This window comes from Odocoileus virginianus, unplaced genomic scaffold (genome assembly GCF_023699985.2).
Source record: "Odocoileus virginianus isolate 20LAN1187 ecotype Illinois unplaced genomic scaffold, Ovbor_1.2 Unplaced_Contig_19, whole genome shotgun sequence".
Taxonomy (NCBI): Eukaryota; Metazoa; Chordata; class Mammalia; order Artiodactyla; family Cervidae; genus Odocoileus; species Odocoileus virginianus.
Genome location: NW_027224336.1, coordinates 106,185 through 128,690, shown reverse-complemented (window position 1 = coordinate 128,690; position 22,506 = coordinate 106,185). Strand labels below are relative to the sequence as shown.

At 50.7% G+C, this 22,506-nt stretch overlaps 1 protein-coding gene across 9 annotated transcripts in view; it reads right to left on the bottom strand.

Annotated features, from left to right (window-relative positions):
- DUSP22 (dual specificity phosphatase 22) overlaps positions 1 to 22,506 on the bottom strand; it is a 47,710-nt gene that overhangs the window by 21,278 nt on the left and 3,926 nt on the right. For 3 of the 9 annotated variants that reach the window (XM_020884219.2, XM_070464152.1, XM_070464153.1), the window contains exons 2-3: positions 16,348 to 16,381; positions 11,460 to 11,542 (exon numbers count right to left, since the gene is read on the bottom strand). In XM_020884219.2, the coding sequence (XP_020739878.1) occupies positions 11,460 to 11,542; positions 16,348 to 16,381 (117 nt within the window). Of the gene's footprint in view, positions 1 to 7,886; positions 8,047 to 11,459; positions 11,543 to 15,012; positions 15,243 to 16,347; positions 16,382 to 22,506 lie in introns of those variants that run through there. The other 6 variants (XM_070464158.1, XM_070464156.1, XM_070464159.1 and 3 more) reach the window with 3 other exon arrangements.

Genomic DNA, 22,506 nt, shown 5'->3' with positions numbered 1-22,506 from the left:
TCAGTTTAAGCGTTTTAAGGGGGAAAAGTACAAGCTATATCCACAGAGAGAATGCATCTGGATATCAGCATAAAACACTGAACAGGGAAGGTCCAGAGGGTGGGGGTCCCACCACCTCTCTGTTTAGTTGCTGATACCCCAGCAAAAGTCTCAAAGAAACTACTGTAGAAAACCACGCAGAAGACAGTCCTCCCTTAGCTTCACATAACACGGCTTAAGTCCAGGCTCTAAACTGACGATGCATTTTCTTAACGTCCCCGTTGGCCACTGATTCTTCTGCACCGGCTAAATTTAGGAAACTCTACCACAAATAACATCTTCCAAGAACTCTGTGGTGCCCAGTGGGTGGGGAGGGGTGGGAAGGTCAGAGTGGAGAGACAAGATTTAGCCTTCAGTTTGATTTTGTGAGAAAAAAATGCAAATGAGAGCCCTCCAGCACCTGTTGGCTTCTTTCAGGTTAGTCAAAAGACGACATGCATTTGACTGGTCACGTCCACAGATGGAGAGCCCAAGTGCTTATTTTTGCTCAAACTCCTTTTGCTAAAGTGGGCACAGTCAGTGTGTCCAAGCCCCTTGGGCCTCATGGGTGGGCGATGGGGAGGCCACACCAGCCACACCACCCAACCCTCTTCCGAGTTCTTCCTGCTGGGGGTGTGCCTGACATGACTCATGAAAATGGAGCAGTTTAGGCAAAATCTCCCCAAACCGAGCAATTCTACAGGGTCACTAACGGGCGCTAATGCTACACGACCACGCTGAAAGTCACCGTGGATGAAGCACTCTCTGGGAGTGATGGGCAGTGGACAGTCCGCCTGTAAAAGATGCAAAGGTGGAGCTTCATCTAACTCTGCATCTCGGCTGGTCAAACAGCCCATCAGCAAAGTGAAGAAGACCCTCCCAAGCCCTGTGTTCTATCACAACACCAACCCCCCCACAACCCCCCCTCCCCCATCCACCAACAGCTCGCCTAGCCCACCGCCTGGCTGCCTGGGTCTCAGGGTCCTGTGCTCCCCAGGTCCCATGGGTCCTTCTCTCCTTCAGGAGTCTGGGGGCGTGGATGCTTCCTCAGAAAGCCCACCCTGCCTCATCTCCCTGCCCTAGGCAGACTCTGGAGACGGCCCTAACTGCCACCAGGACAGGACAGTGTTGGCCTGCGAGGGTTGGGCTCCCTGTCAGACCGTCCCCGTCAGAGCTGGGTCCTCACTCAGTTCGTGTTGCAGCCTAGCTCCTCTCTCTCTAGCCATCATCAGTAAGGGGCCACTAAAAGAAGGGAAGGGATCCAGTTTTAGAATCTTAAACTCCCGCGTGCCCTGAGAGAGCCCGTGTCCAGGGAGCCAGCGCCCCTGTAGCCGACAAGATGCACAGCCCTGGCCGGGCAGCCCAACAGACTCCGTGTGTGTGTCCTGCGTGCTTTGAATGGCTCCGCGGGATGTGGGGGCCAGACCAACTAACCATGGAAAGCCATCCCGGCAGTGGAGGCAGGCCGGGTGCTCAGGACTTTTCAGGTGTGCTTTGCACTGAGGATGCAGTAGCCCCAAGCTTCAGGCCTAACACAGGCTCCAGGAACACGCAGGCTCTCTCAAGGAGGTGTGCTTGGCTGCAAACCCTGCCACCTAGCCACGAGGACTGGAGGTGACACACAGGTCCGTGTGCATTGTGACATAGCCTTACCTGCCATCTACATGTTGCCTGGGGCTCCTGTCATGACACGGCTGAGAGGGGAGGCAGAGAGCGCCCTGACACATTCACCACCTGGCCCTTGACAGACGTGCGCCGAGCCCTGCTCAGACGCAGATGCTTCCCAAAGTCACATGATGATCGGGAGCTTGTCTCTCATGAGGGAGACATGGGGACAAGGCGGGATCGCCTGACTCTAAGCCACTGCTTGTGCTCAGCCCCACTCCTTGCTCCCTAGAGAGAGGGGCCAAGGAATTTCCTTCCAACACAGTACTCTTTTAAACAAGGAGATGAGATTCAATGTGTGACACACTGAATGGCTGGAGGTGTTGAAGAACAAGGCATGTGTTGTCAGCACAGACCAGGCTGCAGAGAGGTTCCCGGTGCCTGGAGGATCATGTGCCAGCCACCTGGACTATACGAGGCCCACCATCCTCACCTTTTGCAGGAAGGAAGGTGCTGGCTCCTGCCTCAGGGAGGAGCAGAGCGTTTGGGACGCTGTCTGTGCTCCTTTCACAGGTAACCAAGCACTTGAGTCTAGACTCCACCCCTCGCGATGGGACGAGACCTTCCTGCAGGCTACCACTCGTCCTCCGGCGCATTACCAAGCCTCAGAACTTGAGCAGCTTTTCCCAAGCAGCATTCCAGGTCCCTCGGGCATGATGTCGTGTCCTCCAAGTGGGATTAGACCCTCAAAAGGGTTAGCAAACACGAGCCCTGAGCAAGGCACTGTCCCCAGCCTGGCAGCTGGCCAGTCCTGCGGGGGTGGGGTCGGATCAGGACACCAAACGTGAGCCTGTGACTCCCGCCTCCCTTGGGCATCAGGAAGTGCATCCTCTCGCTCCGAGGGAGGTGCGTGTGGGGGTCAGAGACCACTGAGCTCCCTGGCGCATAGGTCGTAGTGCAGTGTGGGTGCCCAGCCCCCAACAGGACCGGGGGCTTCTTCCTCACTCAGCTCTAAGGCTGATCAGCGTGGGGCAGTCTTCACCAAGGCCTCCCTGCCTCCCCACCAGCTGCCACTGAAAGCAATCTGACGGCTATTTTTATGTTGACAGCTGCATCCTCTCACAGTGGGCACAGAGGGGAGAACCGTGTGGGGAGGCCAGCGGTCCCTGGGGTGGGCAGGACCTAAAGATGCTTGGTGGAAAGCACTGATCACGAAGCCCCAGCGAGTACAGGGGCTGCAGCAGGAGCGTGGGGAGGGGTCAGTTCAGGAGCACACGTCGGGAGCGTGAGTCAGAGTGTCTGTATGAACGCAGCCTGACTTCAGTCAATTTGGGTCCATCTGTGGATCTGGGTGTGCCTTCCACCTGAAGGCTGAGTGGCTGGTCTGGTTGAACAGGTAAATTCAGGTTGGACCAGGCCCACCATCACCAGGCCCCAACTACTCTGAGGGCCAGCACAGTTTGGAATGACCTCTAAATGTCTTGGGTTAAGGACAATTCCCCAGACCAGAAGGCCAAAGCTGAAGTCCGGGCTCCACTCTGCTGCCCTGGATCCCAGGTAACCACACGGGTGAGGGGAGCATCCCTCCAGCTAGGGGAGCAACACAGGACGGCCTCTCCTTTCTCAGGCTCCAGCCATGGTTCCTGTGGTTGGGACAAGGTCCACAGCTGGCCCTCCAGAGAAGGAGGCTCCCACTCAGACCCAGACGCACCACGTCCACGCCAGCAGCCAGGGCTGCAGCGGCCACGGCTTGCCGCCCCCTCACCACGCAGTCACAGGTCTTCCCTTGGACAAGACGGCAGAGCTGGTGGAGATGCCCTGCCTGGCTATGAATGTTGAAACGACATCTGTGCTCCTTGTGACAACTGAAAGGAGAGAAACAGTTTCTCAATCCAGACCTGGGGCCCGACACCAGCCTCTGCCTCGGGGCACACGCAGGCTCCGAACCATCCCAGGAGAGGGGATGGCAGGACCTCAGCCACAGCGAGGCCAGGCTACTGTCTGGGGCCACTGCTTCCCTCAAGCTTCGGGCCAGGAGGGCCTGTTTCTCTTGCAGGCCTGGCAGGCGCAGGGCCCATGGGCAGTGCCTACTTAAGAATGAATGACAGGAGCACCTGCACATAGCAAATTTGCTTAAACCAGTCTTCAGTAAACCAGGCTACATTTAAATCAGTATTTTTCCTGTGGCTAAAAACAACAACGGCCCCCATAGAGCCGTTTAACTCTGCTTTGGGTCTTAACCAACTAACCACCTTTAACTGCTCATTCAAACTTCTGACTATAGAGTTGAAGGCCCTTCTCCCAAGGAGCCTGCAACACTCCCAACACCCATGGGCCCGCCGCCGGCCTCCACAACACGCGGAGTTCCCACTGGTCTGCGGCGCTGTCCTGACCTGGACCCAGAAACATGCTGACAGTGAGGCCCTACGAAAGTGAGTCCCCCTCAGGCTGTGGCCTTTCTCAGACAAGAGCATGTGCTCCATCAACCTCAGGCATGAGCGCAACTGCAGCATGCCTCTGTCCTATTGCTGAGTCCTTCAGCTCTACCGTCTCCCACCTCCTGGGGAGGAAACGTGAGTGTCTCACCTGACTTTGTTCGTGAACCTTTGCTGACTGCTTCACATAAGATGAAGCCCAGACTCCTCAGCTTGACAGACGCAACTTCCCCTGACCGTCCCTGTGGCCCCTCCAGCCTGGTTCCCTGCAGACCTGGTCAGGGAGCCCTCTGAGCCCTCTGGAGTTCTGGAGCCCGCCTGTGCCTGCACACCTGGGGCCCTGCATGCGCTGCCCCCCTCATCCTCCAGGGTCGCCCCATGGTGCTGGCCCCGTGGCGAGGCCTGCAGGACCCGGCAGGGAGGTGGCCCCAGCCCCTGAGCTCTGCGGCGAAAGCACGAATCTGCACGGTTTTAGGGTTTCCATGCCTATCTCTTGGTGCTGGGCCACACCTTACTTCTCACTGTATTTTATACCCAATTCCTGCTACAAGGGATGCACTCAACCAGCATTTGCTGAATCTGAAGGAATAACGCCCAATTTAGCCAAAAAGAGAACTGAAGATGGCACCACCCTCGTCCCAGCGTGCTGACCACCCTAGCCACTGGGTACCCAGCCACCATCCACACGTGTCCTATGGCCCCAGGGCTCATTTCCCCCTTCCTGACCATCCAGGAAGGGCTGGTCCCACTTGAGACACACCTCTCCCCGAACCGGATATACCCATCCTGCCAGGCTGCCTCATCACTCCTCTTCATAGAGTCTTCCCAACCTCCAGCCCACGGAGCGAGGCTCTTCACGAACAGACCAGCTAGCACCCTGGTGTCCTGTCACAGTGCATCCAGGCTGCTGTTCCAGCTAGAGCAGCGGGGAGAGGACATGGTCCTCACCTCTCCTGAGACCTTGGTTTGCGAGTCCCGGCAGATCCTATCTCTGTCATATGCCCCACTGGGGACTGGGAGGGGTCCAACCTAGGAGCACCCCCCACCCCCACACGAGGAGAAGCGCTTGGCACAAACCTGAGGACCTGAGCACACAGGGGGCTCAACAAGAAACACTCATGAAACTGGGACTTGAGAGGAAACTCTAGGAAGGATAGTGCTGTGCCAAAGTCTTGAGTTGAGTGGAGAGGCTGATCAGTGACTGTGTGAAGTCGAGAGACCACCCACAGCTGAAGGGCAGGGGCTCCAGGGAGCCAGGCAGTGAGCACAGCTCTCTCACTCAGAGATGAGAAGGCTGCTTTCCTCTCTAGAACCAATGAACCCTCGACAATTTCTGCCCCTCTGGCCCATTTGAGCTGGAATTCCAGCTCTAGACCTCCACTTGACACAGAAGGCCAGCAGCCAGGGACGGGCGTGGTGGCGGGGGGGCGCCTTCTTTGCACTTGACTGCCCCCACACACGGAACTCAGACACAGCTGGATTTAAGAAAGAGAGATTACTAGACAGTTTTCGATACCTACCATAATCATTTCTATTTGAGTCATTTCTATTTAAGTCTGGGGTTGGCTTCAAACAAATTTACCTCAACACATGAAAGCTGCAAACCTTTGGTACAGGACGTGCCACTGATACTCAAAGACTTTAGTGGAGAGATGGCGACAACTGTCAAGCCGAGAATTGCCCAGGTCCGACACTGAGTAGCTGCCCAAGGCCCTGAGCCTCATCAGCAGTGACGAGAGTGTGGTGGTTGGTAACACCAGTGCAGTGACAGAACTCACCCACGCCAGCCACTCCAATCAGGATTTCTTGCCCAGTCTCCAACCTGTATTACCAGGGATCTGCGAGCTCTAAAAGGGCATAAACTTACTCAACTGAAACAATCAGAGGAAAAACACAACTGATGCTGAAAATGAAATGTATATAGTCAGAAGGTGTGTCACGGGCTGTCCCCCCACCAGAAGATCAGGACGGCTGAGAGAGGCACTCTGTGGGCACTGGCCACAGGTGACGAGCACAGGGTGTGTCTGAGGTCATACATTTACATGTGAATCCATGGGGAGCCCTGTCACCACATACAGAGCCCGGCCCAGCCATGCCTAGACACCTAAGTGCAGCCTGCCCGTCACTGCTCTAGACTCCAAGAGGTGGCCACCTGCTTATCTTCCTTTCATGATCCCTCCATCCAAAAAGATACTGTAAAGATCCCCCCATTGAGGAAAATAAGTAAGAAAAACGTGACACTCTGTGTTCCCACCCTCTTAACTGACTCCCCTTTGCCAATCCTAGGAGTATGACATGGTCCTCGCAAACTCTTATCTGTGCCTTTACACACATACGTGTACATGTGTGCATGCTAAGTCACTCAGTCGTGTCCGACTCTTTGTGACCCTAGGGACTGTAGCCCGCCAGGCTCCTCTGTCCATGGGATTCTCCAGGCAAGAATACTGAAGAGGGTTGCCATTTCCTTTCTCTAGGGGATCTTCCAGACCCAGGGATTGAACCCAAGTCTCCTGCACTGGTAGCCGGGTTCTTAACTACTAGCGCCACCTGGGAAGCCCCATATTTGTACATACAGGAGTACATTATTAATGTATAATTTACATAAATGGGATCATAGTGTGGATATTATTCTACAACTTGCTTCTTTTGCTTAAAAGTTAACTGTTTCCTGTGCATACGTGTAAGCCCCCCTCTTCTTTTTCAGTGGCTGCAGAGTATTTCTTTTCTACAGAGGCATCACCACTGACCAGGGCCTTTCTGCTGGGTGTGCGGGTCGGCTCCAGTTTCCTGATTACAAGCAGAACTGCAGGGAGCCTCCTGCCCACACCCCTGTGCCGGGACGAGGTGTGTAGTGTCCAGCAGGCTCTTCCTCGTGGCAACAATTCCCGTGACTTGAAGGCCGTGGACAGGAGGGGGCTCAGGGTCCTAAGACCCAAGCTGACAAGGTCACCAGCTTGGGAGGAGGGCAGAGCTGGATCTGCCTAGGAAACCTCTGAGGAAGACAAGGGGGCACAGGTCTCCCTGTGAATCAGAATGCAGGCCTGGAGCCTGGGAAGTCCTCTCAGCTTCCCATGGTCTGCCTCCAAGCAGGCCTGAGATGAGGTCCCAGCGAACTCTGTCCCCACCTCACCTGCCGTGGCTGTGGGAAGTCTTCTTTTAATTAATCACCCCCTGTTCGTATCTTAGACTCTCCTGTCCTTGTAGGAACAGGCTTCGAATGCAGACCAAAGGCAGCCGAAAGACCATTGAGACCAGTCAGAGTTGCAGGAGCGTCACTCGGTGGCGGGAACTTAGCAACAGGCTCTTCTGGCCTGCAGGCCACACCAAGCGTGCGTGCTGGGCATCTGCACATGGGGTTCCTGACAGTGCGGGTGCCCGGGGAGGTGGCCCTGCACCACCTGACCTCTGACCTCACAGAGCGCTATGGCCAGTAAGACCATTCTTCTTCCATACCCTGAAGTCAGTCACAGACCCCCAGAGACGTGGCTTCTCACCTCGTGGTGAAGCTGAAAAGCATGCGGTGCAGAGACCGTCAGAAGCACATGCAGAGCCAGAGCCGGGCTGCATGCTGGGGAGACCAAGAAACCCACTGCCCGCAGCGGCCTTGGACCAGCTCAGGAGGGCAGATCTTAGTCATTTGATGCCCACAGATATTACAGGGAAAGGGCAGCAGGCCTGAGGCTGGCGGGCACTGGCGTGTCCTTCTCAGACCAAGAGCTGAGCCCAGCTCTCAGGGACGGGAGGATTTGGGGCAGGGGGCAAGAGGAGGGAGAGAGAGAGACGTGGACACAGAAGAAAGTCTCTTAAACTTCAAATGCCACTGCATACCTTGGATGGGGCTTATTTGCATTTGGGAAGGCAGCAAAGCTTCTGAGGGTGAGAGGCAGAGCGGGCCCCCAGACGGACACGTGGCAGGGGGCCAGGCCATCCCAGGAGCCCTCAGCACTCAGGACCACTGTCCACACAGACTGGGTGTCTCTGGGAGACACACAGACACAGGAAGGATCAGAGCCAGCAGAAGTGGTCAGCTGCAAACAGAACCAACTGCGTTAAATTCTGAGCCTGGACACCTCAAGAAAATGTCTTTCATGTTAAAGGAAATATAAAACAGAATCACCAGGAATAAATGCTGGCCTATGAAAACATCCTATTCTTGAAAACAAAAACAAATGCATAAATGGTTTAAAATATAAGCCACAACTCAAAATGGGAAGAATATCCAAGCTGAACTCAAGCTCAAAATACCTATCTGGTGTGCACACAATGCCCTGTTGTGAATATATGTATGCAAACTATTTTTTTCTATTTAATCTGAAAATAGAAATCACTTTAAAATTAAATTCTTTTGTGTCATTAGCCCAGTGAAGGAATGAAAATACTTTAAAAGTATTTTTGTTAATAGTGAAAAATAGTTGTTTCCTGCAGGTGCTCTGGTTAAATACCAACATGAAAAATGAAACAAACTCTGAAATTCTTACATTAGAAAGACAGACCTCTGGTTTTTTTCTCAGGGGAAGGGAGAAACCTTTCATTGCTCAATATTACTTCCTCAGCCCCTACAAACAACATGGGCTTTCTGATTTTCTGAAAGAGCACTGTCTTTGTGACAGCAGTTTTCACCACCCCCTCAAATCTGGAGCAACCAGTAGGTGATGAAGACCCAGCTCACAAAAAAGGAAACGTTTTCAGCAGAAGCAGCTCCCCTGCCCGGCCCTCAATGTGGAATCAGAGGAAGGGATGTTCCTCCTTCAATGTTATAATTACGGTTTGGGCTTAACTCCTATTTGAAATAAAGCCACGAGGCAATGGACCCTCCCCAGCTCTGCCACTTGCTAGAGGTGACGTGCGAGGCCCCGGGTCCGGTTACACCACAGCAGCCAGGACGCTGCCATCGTGCGGACTGGGCTCCCGGGTGCTAGTGATGAGCAGGTGGTCCCTGGCAGGCAGGGCACTGCCAGGAGGCATGACTTGGCACTCCCCCAGGCAGAGTCTCTAGATCCCTAGGACTTCCACTAGGATGTGACAGGACCAAAACCTCTCAATTTTAAACAGTAACTGCCTCTCCACGTCTAGCCTGCCCCACCCCGGGTCTGCCCAGAGAAAGGTGGGGTGCATTCCATAAACCCTCTTGGCTTTGAAGACCCCAGAAAGGGAAGGAGGTGGCGGCTCTGTCGTCTCCTGTGCTCTATGCCCCCTTACCCTCGCCAGGCTGGCTGTCAGTGCTGCACATGCTCTTCCCTCTCACCCCATCCAGGTCCTGCTCCCCTGGTCCCCTCCCCAGGGTCAGGACCAGCACAACACGGAGATAACTTCCCAGACTCATCTCAGCCTGGTGAGATTATGGCTTCTGGAACTGAGTTTGAAATTTAAGAGAGATGACTACATTTATGCATCAGGCAGATGACTACATTTATGCATCAGGCAGAGGGCTCAGCAAAGGTCTGGAACTCCCAGAACCCCGGAGGACTCCCTCTGTCCCTTCCCTGAAGGTGAGCATGCCCACTCACATCACTTTAATGCCTCTGTTTTCCCCACTTGTGCAATCAGAGAATCTATTGCTTTAATGTTTAAAATAAGAACATACTCATGAATCACTTGTGAAGTTAAAAATGAATAAAATAAGGACAGCGATAAACTATGTTATGCTATAAAACAGAGATCTAACTTGAAATAAACATGAAATCACAGGAAAGTACTTATTGAGTGAGATAATAACAGCACCCAAAGCCTGAAACAGACATCTAAAAATGAAAGAGGCAGTCTCGTGGGGAAAAGGCACAGGGTCCCTTATTTCTCACAGGGAATAAAGAGGATACGCAGTCACAGCTGGTGAGGGAACACAGTTTGCCCAGAACACTGAGACTTTTACATCAACAGTGTTCTGTTTATACCAGGTTGCAATCGCTCCACTTGCCAGCCCTCCAGCCCTTGCTCCTGCGTGTAAAGTGGGGAGGTGGGAAAGGCGAGGGCGGGGCTCTTTCCTCCTAGACTTGAAGGCCAGTTCTCTGGGCAGAAGTGGCGGTGGCACAGACTCCCAGCTGCCTTCCTACATGACGGTGTGCTGTGGGCAGCGGGGTACAATGCCGTGAGGCAGCCTGGAGGGTGAGGGTGGGCAGGACATCGATGCAGTTTATTAAAATGAAGGAAACCTCAAGTCTCATCTTATGATTGAAGAGGAAGTCAGTCATGACCAGATTACATTTAACTTGTCACCTAGGCCATGTGTTCTAACAAACTTGGCCGTGTGTTTTAACGAACTATTGTTGATACATGGAAAATGGAGTAACTATTTTCAAAGGAGATGTCAGCCTCCAAAAAATGATGCTTTGTTGTTGTTTCCAACAAAACCACACTGCAACACAGATGACAGCACCTTAACAAAACCATGAGATAAACCAGAGGGAATCGTGAGCTCAGATCTGGAGAAAGGAGTTCAAGTCTGTTCACCTCCTGGGGGCCTCTGATGGTGAGGCCAGTTGAATTGCTTATTATTCTAAGTTCTCATCTTTTTGGACACTGACTGAAATCCAGCAGCTCTAATGGCCAAGTAAAACTGATAACTTTGAAATAAGAATATATTACCTACTCTTGTGTAATATGAACTTAAGTGAAAACTGCTTGAATGAGGATTCTTTCAGAATGAGCCACACCTCCCTTTCCAATACCCCACCCTGAAATAGAAACACACACACACATTTCACAACCATATTCACACTATTTTCTGAAAAGAGGTAGCTTGGGCTCTGCCAAGGCTAATAGAGAGAGACTGTGCTCCCAGCCAACAGCTCAAACCATCCATTAGGGTAAAATTGAAGATGTTTTTGGAATCACTGTACAGGCAGACACATCCTATTTACTTTAAAACCTGAAACACAACAACAGCTTCTTCACTGACCGTCTACAGAGAGAAGCACTAGAAAATTTCTAGGGACAATTTATCCTCAGAGGCTTTGTTTCCTGAAATGCAAATGATAGATAATTGAGCTCAAATGGAAAAAAGTCAGGAAAGGAGCAGCCTGAATTCTTTGGGATTCTAAAACAGGGGGGTAATTTTGAAAGGAATAAAAATGGGTTTTAAATGTCCTTAAAATCTAAAGGGAAACAGAAGTGTTTGTTCTTTGGCATTCAGCCAAGAAAGTCAAGGCAGTGACACAACAAGAGGATGGTGAGAACCAGGGCCCCCCTGCCGGCCCAGCCCAGCCAGAGGGCCAGGCACAGGCATGGCCAAGCACAGGCCCCGCGCAGCCAGGATAGGAGCCGCTGCCGAGCACACACTGCCTGACCCCCCCCCCCCCCCCGCCTGCCCCCAGGAGCACGACCACACACTGCCTGACCCCCCCCCCCCCCCCCGCCTGCCCCCAGGAGCACAGCACAGACGGGAGCACAGACCAGCACCCTCACCTCCAGCATCGGCCTGGCGCTGTCGTGCACAGATAGAATGTGCGTCACCTTGTTCTTGCTCAATTGCTCTGCATCTCTGGCATCTGTCACAGAAAAGGGGGACTTTTTAGTATTTTTTGCAAGTGAATTACTCCTTTAGGAAAAAGCACAAAATTACTTGCATATTTCTTTCTTAAAAATTCGTAACTGAATTGTGGTTCTTGAGAAGACTCTTGAGAGTCCCTTGGACTACAAGGAGATCAAACCAATCAATCCTAAAGGAAACCAACCCTGAATATTCATTGGAAGGACTGATGCTGAAGCTGAAGCTCCAATACTTTGGCCACCTGATACATGAAGAGCCAACTCATTGGAAAAGACCCTGATACTGGGAAAGATTGAGGGCAGGAGGAGAAGGGGACAACAGAGATGGCTGGATGGCATCACTGTCTCAATGGACATAAGTTTGAGCAAATTCCTGGTGATAATGAAGGACAGGGAAGCCTGGTATGCTGCAGTCCATGGGGTTGCAAAAGCGGGATACAACTTAGCAACTGAACAACAAAGGGAATCTAGAGTTATTGCTTTTAGGTATTCTGCGGGTAACAGTTTATTTCTGACTGACACGTCTTTTGATACAAAGTGGTCATATAAAACTTGAAAAGTATGTAGTTTGATAAATATTATAATGATGATTATTGCTGTTTAAAGGAAATGAACCACTAAGTCATGTTGTAGCTGACGCTTGTTAAGTTGCAGACCCTCAGGTTAGATTTTCACATGAAACGTGGAAAAAGAATGATATTTCAAATATTTTTAATTACCTCTTAATGATTAGTAATCTAAGTTAAAATTAAATACAAAACAATCTTCTGTCTAAGATACAGGAACCTGCCAGAGACTAATCGACCCTGATGTCAAAACAGCAGGGAATGGGACCAGATGCAGGTATGATGTGGTTTACAACAACTGCATCCACTTACGCTAAACTAAAAATGGATACTTTCTGGAAAGTCCAAACAAAGTAGTTCATAAGTCACGTGGCTATTAAATTATCTGCATATGAAACTAAGGAGATACCAAATTATATTCCCTTCCTATGAACCCACCCAGAGAAGAAAGTCACCCAAATCCCCTCAAGCTGGAACTTCTGCTAATCTACAGAACAGGGTGCAGCAGAAAAGAAGGAGGTCCATTCCCCTGGGACAGGTTTTCTAAAGTGATACAGGGTAAGATGATTGAAAACCGAATGTCTGATCACTGTTTCTGGAGAATATTAGCGCCATGAGAAAATGCTTGGGATACAGGATTAAACAGGGGAAAGGGGGAGAAGGCACCAAACTATAAATACAATATGAACTCAACTTGTAAAAACACATAAAGACAACAAACACAGTGGGGACAATTGCTATAAGGAATCAGCGTAGACAGTGATCATCGTGAAGAGACAGAATTATGTGTTAAGTTTTTTCTTTATCATTTGTGTGTGTGTGTGCGTGTGTGTGTGTATTCAATACAGATGGCTGTAAAAGTTCAACATGCCTAAGAACTACCCAGATTATTTTTAAAAGGCAGATTCCTGGGCTCCAACTTAGTTCAAGGTCTATGGCAGGGCCACATTCCAAATAAGCTTTAGTGAATAAAAGTAGAAACAAAGAAGCACCGTTCTAAAACATTCTGCAATAAGCATATACCACTTTTAAAGTAAGGAAAATAACCTTTAAAAGTAATATAAAAACGTTGGCTTTATTTTGATTTTCTTAATTGCTCCAACCACCTCAAACAGCCTCTCAATCCACTACATGGGGACTCATCCAGTCACCCAGGCCCCAACTACCCCAAGTTGTGATCTAGGTGAGCTTTGAACTTGGCAGGAACTGGACTTATTAGGGTCCACAGACAGGCATCCCCCACGTTTTAACTCAAATGTGATTTTCCAATCCCCACTAGGCTGTATATTTTAGACAAGCAGTGAAACAGTCAAGCTGCAGCAATGGGCTCCCAGACGAGGGAGGTGAGGAGCCAGCAGGAGAGGCGTTCAGAGCCACCGGGCTGGGAGGGGTGTGGGGAGGGTTTGCACAGTTGGGGGGACACTGTGGGCCAGGACCTTCCAGATTCTGACTCCACCCCGGAATGCAGTTGGAAAATCAATAATTGTTTTGCTGCTGTTGTTCAGTTGCTAAGTCGTGTCCGACTCTCTGGGACCCAATGAACTGCAGCACACCAGGCTTCTCTGTCCATCACTATCTCCCTGAGTTTGCTCAAACTCATGTCCATAATAATTGTTTAAATATACTGTTTAAATTAAATAAACTGTTTAAATATACGTTTTTCCTTTTTTAAAAAAACAGCATTACTGAGATAGAACAGCAGTGGATTAACAGACATAGAGAACAGACCTAAAGACACGGGGGGCGGGTGGCGGAGAGGGAGAGATGTATGGAGAGAGTAAGGTAGAAACTTACACAACCTTATGTAAAATAGACAGCCAACGGGAATCTGCTGTATGGCTCAGGAAACCCGAACAGGGGCTCTGTGACAACCTAGAGGGGTGGGATGGAGAGGAAGACGGAAGGGAGGTCCAGGAGGGAGGGGATACCAAGAATCAGGAGACTGATTCTTGTTGATGTATGACCAAAAACAACAAAATTCTGTAAAGCAATTATCCTTCTACTAAAAAAATAAAGTGGAAAAAAAAGTGTTACTGAGATAATTCACCCCTTTAAAGTACACAATTCAATGGTTTTAAGTATATTCAGAATTGTCCAACCATCAACACAACCTAAATTTAGAATATTTTCATCACCCCATTAATATACATTTGTAACACAGATTAAGGTAAACAACAAGAAAAAAGGTGGTTTGAAGTCAAAATTACTTTGTTTTGAATATAACCACACTTGGTACCACAAATCGGAAAAGCCGACTGCTTGGCCCTTAAGAGCACAGAAGTGACTCCTGGCAGCGCCTCTGCTCCTTCCACTCCTCACAGTCCCATCCAGTCCAGGCCTTTCTATCCTGCGGCAGCGCCATCCACACACACACACCTTGGGATCACTCTTCCCATGAGAATGTGCTCTGTCCACACGTGTCAGTGCACTAGTGATGACGGCATTTATTCTTCAGGACAAGCGACTGGTGGATGGCTGTCTACAGCTACTGGCACTATGGTAGGAGCATGCACGCAGCTGGAACCGGCCTTGGGGTCTTCAGCTCACTCACAAGCACGTGCACACGCTATCCCTGAGCAGGGAGTCTTAGGAGAACTCAGTCCTCCGCTGCTCAAACCAAGGTCTGCCATCTCCAAGTGTGCTGGAACTGTTGGCAGAAGTACTGGTTGGTTTGGTTGGTTTTTATTACAGTTTTTGATTTGTGAAACTATTCACCCAGCAATTCTACATCCAAGAACTTATCCTAAATTCCATATTCTTTCCAAACTCAAAGACATTCCCCTCTCCCCACAAAACCATTAATAATAACTCATTAAAGAACCATAAAGATGTTCGTGCATTCCAGCCCAACTCGCCTGCCTGCCACAAAGCACTCGCTGCTTTCTCAGAACAAAAGAGCTTACTAATTCAGGAACTCCAGGACTATTTTTAACACCTTCTGGCAGCGATGCGCGGCTGTCAGTCCAGCGTGCTCATTATTGTCTTTAAGGCCAGTTAGCTGCCCTTCGAGCCCAGCAGGGAAGAGGACGTGAACTTCAGCGCAGAGAAGTCAGAGACCGTTTTAAGAGTCAATGTGAGCCTGAACTCGCAGATTTACACAACCAGAAAGAGACTGGAGTGTGTTCCAGCGCGTGTGTCCAGGAAGGGAGGCGTGGTGAGGAGGGACTCTCCACCAGCATAACAGGCTCGTTTCTGCCTGCGTCAGGCCAGTCCACGAGAGAGAGCACACCTGCCCTCCCCCACACGGGCTGGGGCCAGCCCCTCTCCCCTCCCCTCCCTGCGCACTTTGCTCTGTGGCTTTCTACTCACCTTTGCAACTACAGAGCATTTTGAGACAAATAAGCTAAAAATGAAAAGTCAATAGCTAATAGCATATCAGTAAATATCAAAGAAGCTGCAGAGAAATGTGTGATAAGAATAATTGGCTAGAGATGAAACTGCCACTTATTTTCCCCAGGTGACTAAAAAAATAGGTCTCTGAAAATTTATTACTAACTAGAAAATAAAAGTGATAAAGATGATAAACAAGTTATATGACTGCTAAATGTGCCTTTTAGCCATCCTCTTTTGATAATAAAACTCCAACATGTGTGTACAGGTAAATGAAGGTCAGAGGTCAAGGTGGGCCCTGCAGGGCTCTACACCACTGTTCGAGCCACTGGCCAAGGCGTCGGGTACAAGGACAAGGCTACCGGTGGTGGTCGTGTCCTGACCAGACTGCAGAGACTGAGTCCACACCTCGACTCCACGTGTGAGAGCCTAAAGCTAAGCTTTAAAAAAGCAAGCTCACCATTGGCAAAAGACACCCGTGTCCATCCACAGATAACGGGTAAACACAATGTGGCTCATCCACACAATATTCTTCAGTCTTTAAAAGGAAGGAAATTATGACACAAGGTACAACAACGAAAGAACGACATTAAGCTCCATGAAGTAAACCAGTCCCAAAAGGACTAACGCCACATGAGCCTGCTCACACGAGGTCCCTGGAGCAGTCAGACTCAGAAGACAAAAAGCAGGAAGGTGGTTTCCAAGGGCTGGGGTGCAGGACAGGAAGTAGTGTCTAGTGGGAGTAGAGACTCAGCTGGAAATGAAAGCGTTCTGGGGATGGGTAGTGGTGATGGCTGCACAATAGCGAGAATGTACTTAATGCTGCTCAATTGCCACTGAACAAAGGTTAAAATGGCATATTTAATAGTTTGCATATTCTACCACAATAATGAAAAAAGAGAACTCACCTTTGAAGTTGCCAATATACAGGCCAGGCAGGATCTATGGGGAGACAGACCAGACAGGAGTGTTACAGATTTCAGTCTGATGGCATTCGACACAGAGGCCTGTGCCCACCACACCCGCCTCCCAGCACTTTCCCAGACAGACCAAAAGGTCTCCTTGTCTCCAGGCCTCACAGTGCTCACCGCATTCTGAGTCCAGCCCCAAATCAGAGTCTCCACAGCCCCTCCTCCCGTCCTGCCTCCTGTCCCCCAGTCCCTCCTCTCCGGGCTCCAGCACCTGCTGTCCCTCCCCTCCTGCTCCCCATCCTTCAGGCCTGCCCTGAGCCCTACCCCCACGTCTGGGGGGCTCCTGCTCAGTGCCCCCATCCTCTGTGCTCCCCTCATATGATGCATCACCAGCTGGAGGGCACTCCCCGCTGCTGGGCTGCAGACCCAGCGCCCAGTCCAGGGATTGGCCCACGAAGACCATTCAGTAGAGAGCTGCTAAATGAGTGAATGAACTGTCTAAACACGCAAGAAGAACACACATTTACTCCAAAACGTCTACTTCTTCTAACGTTCTCAAGCCAGAATCAGATTTCTGGAAAGCCCCATGCCCCACAAAGAGATTCAGTAGATCTGAGATGAGATTGGGTGACTTCAGGTCACAGGTACCCCCTGCTTAGCAGAATATGAAGCCAACCTCTGCCGTGCAGGACTCTGTATGGAAACTCTGAAATCCAAACGCGGACATCTCCCGGGAAGCTACACTGCCGATGTGGTTTCCAAGTGCACACAGCACGCTGGCAATGGTGACAACTCACTGCAAGCCCCATGCCCTGGCGACACCCCCATCAGCCACCACCAAACACTCCTCTCGGCCCGTCTGCTTTGCACTCCCTCTTCTCTCCACTCCTGGTAAGAAAGCCGAAAGCAAGAGCAGTAATGTCCTCCAGGGGTGTGTTCTTTTGAGCATCTTCCTGACAACCAGCTGCCTGCTAAAAAGTGACTGCAGGGACCTACCAGGACGCAGGCTCAGCATCTGTGCTGGGAACCATGGGACTAATTGACCAAGATGGGACACTCATGAGTGAAAAGAGATTCTGTTAATAATCACTCTAGAACAAGAGGCAAAACCCAGAAGGGACGTGGGCACCAGGCCCTGTGGTCACTCTGGCTGACTCAACACCCTAAGAGCCAAAGCTGGCTTGGAAAGTACCCTAGGGCACTGAGGGCCTGGGTCTGTTGCCGCCTGAAGTCACAGACTGAGGCAGGCAGGGTTCGCCCAGGAGCCAGGAAATACAAAACTATCTCAGAGGAAACCCTGGCATCCATTGCCAAGGAGATCAAACACTCAACATGTCTCTCCTGAAACAGTCTGTGGAATTCTCCTGGGAGCAAGGGTGGACTAGAACAGATAGTTCATGATTCCTGTTCTAAAATGGAAGAACAACGCAAGCTCATCCAGGAGATGGCTCAAACTGCATTCCCTTGCAGCTCTTGCCTGTGCAGGGCTTTGTCATTACCGTCTCCAGCCCCCCAGGGTCTGTCCTGAGACATCTGAGGGCAAAACCAGCGCAGTTCTTTTCCCTGATGGCGACAAAGACAGCCTCCCTGACAGCGTGGCTCAGGCTCCTCTGAGTCTCCTCTGCAGGCCTGGTCCTTGGCCACACTTAAAGAATCCTGCTAAGCCAGTTGTCAAGCATCCACCCGCTCTTAGTATCAGCCAAGCTCCTCTTCCTCCACCCTTGGCATCTAACCAAGTTCCGTCAGTGATTTTCCATCCACTCACCTGTCCCCGTTTTCCTGGGAGTGGAACCCCATCTCTCACTTGTAATGTCTTGAATAAAATCTTCACTGTCATTTTTAATGTGTTGAAATTATTTTTCTTTCATAACATTGACCACGAAAGTCTCCCAATTCACACAGCTGACAGTTATGACAGACTGCACCATGGTCACAGAGCGGGTCTGCCTCTCCAGAGTAGCAGAAGGGCTCTAGTAGATGGACGGTTTACTGAGCTCCGGTCACACATGGACATCCTCTGGGCACTGGGGATGCAGTATGACCAAGAGACATGGCCCTGCCAATGTCCCCTTCCCTTTCTGAGCCCCTCGCCCAGAAAGGAGGAGGCACCGTGACCACTCTGGGGCCCAGAGGAGTGGGCCGGGAGACAGGAGGATGGGCAGGGGAGTGGTGGAGACGGCCAGCCCTGCGAGAGATGGGTCTCTTCTGGGAGCAGGTGCGGAGGAGGTGACATGGAGGGTGCAGAGACGGGAAACCCTACAGGTGTCCAGGGCTCCAGGTCAAATGCCACTGAGATGCTAGGTGTGTGGGGCTGTTAGAAGAAAGTATTTGTATTTACTGATTCTCAGAAACATCAAAATGAGTATGAAGGAGTGCCTTTCTTGGTGCTCACCCTGATGGGGCGCTGGGGTCTGGAGGTCAGGAAGAACATGTTTCCATATAGTGCACACACATTACTTCCATTTAGTTTCTTCAGAAATTCAAGTGGGCTATTTGGGGAAAAGATTTTACGACCCATTTTTCCTTCTCTTCTTTGTACTTCTACCATCTTCTCTACTAAACAAAACCAAATATGCTTCATATTATCTTTAAATAGAAGAAACAGGGGTGTGTGAATAACTCACCTCTGGGCTCCACTACCCTCAAGCCACGGCTCTACGGCTCCTGAACGAGCCCCTTGGAGCTCTCCTCCCGACGCTCAGCCCCTTGTAGTCCACTACCCCCAGCCCCATCGCAGCCCTTGGCCCTTGGCTGTGGGGCCAAGGACCCGTCTGGAACCTCATAGGCTGCAGAAGTAGCCACTGAACTTATCTATTTCATCAAATTCACCTCTGAAAGTCACATTCTCGTTGGGTCCTCTTCTAGATCAAAATGTTCGATGGCAAACCCTTTCCAAAGAAAATGGAGGCCAAAACGGAAACTTCCCTCACGGCCTCCTGCCTCTGAAGGGCCCCACCTCGCTTCAGCCTCCATCAAGCCAGACAGCCCTATTTTCCCAGGGTCCCTGACCAGTTCCACCTCAGAATATCGCCTGCTCTGCTCCCAGTATTCTCACTAGAGAGGGAAGAGACCCTCGCTGCTTGGGGCCCTTCGTCTCATGGGTCTGCTCGAGAGTTACAAACCCTGCAACTGACAGCTGTTTGCTGGTTTCCAAGACTTGGAAGCCCCCACTTTGGAGCCTGGTACGCAGCACCAGCCCCCAGCCCACCAGCTCTCTGCTACAGCAACGGCAGGCCTCCACAGCTGCTCCGGGCTGGAGCAGAGACAGCACAGCACCCGCCAGCACCCTGCCTGGTAGCGGGGGCCCAGGGCTGGCGGAACCCGCAGAGCCCACTGGCAGTGGCAGCAGCGGCAGCGCCGTGGGGCAGCTGCAGAAATGCTCTCCCCAGACCAGTCTTGGGATCTGGTCCGGGCAGAGTTGCCTGAATCTGGTTCTCCAGCCCTCCCGGCCTTCCGCCCTGTTCCACCTCAAGCAGACACATTTGGATTCCATTGCTTACAACTAGGCATCCTGATGTAGGCCTTTCAACCCAGAAAAATGCACAAATGTAAATAAACTCCACAAATCTTCAAGCAGGTCACAGGGCAGCAAAGCCCTGCCCACCTGGGAGAGCAGCCCCCCGGCGCTGCAGGGACCACCAGGAGAGTCCGCCCTCCTCCGGGCGTCACTCCTGCCTCGGTCAGCACTGGCTTCCACGCCTCCCTGGAATCCCAACCAGTCTGCTCCTCTGGAAACCACGGTGCAGGCCTTTGTCCAGCTCCCATCTGATCTACTGACACAGCTTCTTAGAGAACCCTCTACCTCTGGATCTGTCCCCCAAAGGGTTCCTGAACCTGCCTTCAAGGTGCCAAGTTGACAGTGGGACTCCAGATTAAATTCTTCCCAGGGCTCCAAATAGCTCTGGGAAATTTGATACCTCAACAAGAGCTGTCCTTCGGGGATGGAGGTTCTGATGCCTTTAGCCTCCGCCCCACACCCGCCGAGGTGACGATGCAGAGACGCAAGTCAGGCTCCCCAGCTCCAGCATCTAGGTTTCATGGGAAACATCGCCATCTTCGAATACAGTCAACTGTATATTTTTAAAAACCTTAAATATTGTGATAAATGACTATCACCCCTATACGCTGCCTGCATCGTATCTGTTAATGCGTTTCTCTAAACCTGAGTGGTTGCTGCATGATCGGCAGATCACTACTTAGGCAAATGTCTCTTCAATGAATGAATGAACAACATGAGCCAGGTGGGAGGGGCCAGGCAAAGAAGAGAGAGATGGAAAACCACTGTGGGTGAGGCCTGAGAGATCCCGCTTTGCCCCTTTCTGCTCTGGGAAGGTTGAGGCCAGCAACACTGTGCCAACTGTGCTGGCAGGCGTGGGGGGGGGAGGGCAGTTGAAGGAGATCAGCGCCCAGAAGAGACCCCAGGGCCAAGTGCCGGCAAGGGGAGAGGTCTGACCTCACCAACATCAGGGAGGCAACTCACTCAAAACCAGGCAAGCTGCACATTTTATATGCATTTAAATATTTTAATTGTAAAGAGAGGACAGAGTTGTGTGAGTAAACTTTCAACTCCATTTTCCAGACCGGAAGAATAAATTACAGTTTCAAGGGCTAGAAACAGAAACCAAACTGCATGCTAAGTTGCTCAGTTGTGTCTGACTCTTTGTGACCCCATGGGCTATAGCCTGCCAGTCTCCTCTGTCCATGGGGATTCTCCAGGCAAGAATATTGGAGTGGGTTGCCATGCCCTCCTCCAGGGGATCTTCCCAACCCAGGGATCAAACCCAGGTCTCCTGCATTGCAGGCAGATTCTTTAACATCTGAGCCAATTGCTCAATCCCAATTTCTGTAGTTTCTTCCATAAAGAGTTATAAAACAAGATCCAGGAAAGCTGGAGAACTGGCCATTGACAGGGAGAGAAACTACATTTTTGTTTTCAAGGAGAATAAAAAGCCCATAAATATTTAAATGTCTACATCAATCAACCTCAACTCAAACTTAAAACTCTAAATATGACTGGTAGATTTCCCCAATATAATTGCTGCTGGTAATGACTAAGGAAAAAGGAAGAGAAAATGGAATGAAACAATGTCCCATCAGGTTCAGGCTCCTCCTGGCTCATGAGGACAAAGTGGCTGATCAGTGACTTCATGGAGAGTTTGGACTCGAGCCAGAATAGAGAACACAGGGGGAGTGAAGTCATCACCCCATGGTGAGAAGTAAGGACAGATCAAAGCAAGTCTGTATGTGCCATGTGAGAACGTCCCAGGCGCTAAAGGAGTAAGTCCTTTCCTCTCCTGAGGGTGTGGACACCCCATGGTCTACCAGGATGGCTGCCTGTCACTCAGATCTCATTTGAGATGACTGCTCCCAGGAAATGGCAACCCATTCCAGTATTCTTGCCTGGGAAATCCCATGGACAGAGGAACCTGGTGGGCTACAGTCCACGGGGTCACAAAGAGTAGGACATGACTTAGCAACTAAACAACAACAACAATCTGTATGTTGCAGTTTGTGAAAATGTCTTCTAGTACATTCTCATCTGTTTCTACAAGAATCTGGGTAGTAATTGGGGAAGGTAACATTGTAGTCATTTTAGAACAAATAACGTTACTAGCAGAGCAAACCACCATCCCTACGAATCAAGGGCAATAAAGAAACTGCTGCTTAGGAACACTGAGTGACTCGTTCAAGAACACATCCGTGCAACAGCAGAGTGGTGGACACCCCAAATCAGGCTTTCTGACAGCTCTGCCCCTTTCTTTCACAACAGTGCACTTCTCACAGCAAGGCAATGCACTCAGGGAAGGATCTGCCTCCCACTGCCAAGAGCAAGTCTCCCATGAAAGACTAGGGTAGCATCATTTCTACCAGGTAGGCTGCTTTCAGGGAAAACAGGGCAGTGAGGAAGAAAGAGGTCCCTGAACAGGACTGATGAACTGAGCCAAACCTGGTCCTCACAAGCTGCCCCGGGATGGCAATGCTCCAGCCCACTGTTAGGTCATTGGTTCTGGCTGACAAGATAAAAACGTGCACATTTCTCTAGTATGATGCTTAGCCAGATATGATTGTTGGTTTTAATCAGTTATTATCATACTTAAGACTAATAAGATGAGAATGAGGACTTTTCTTTACAGGTCCTTCCCCAAAAGATGTTGT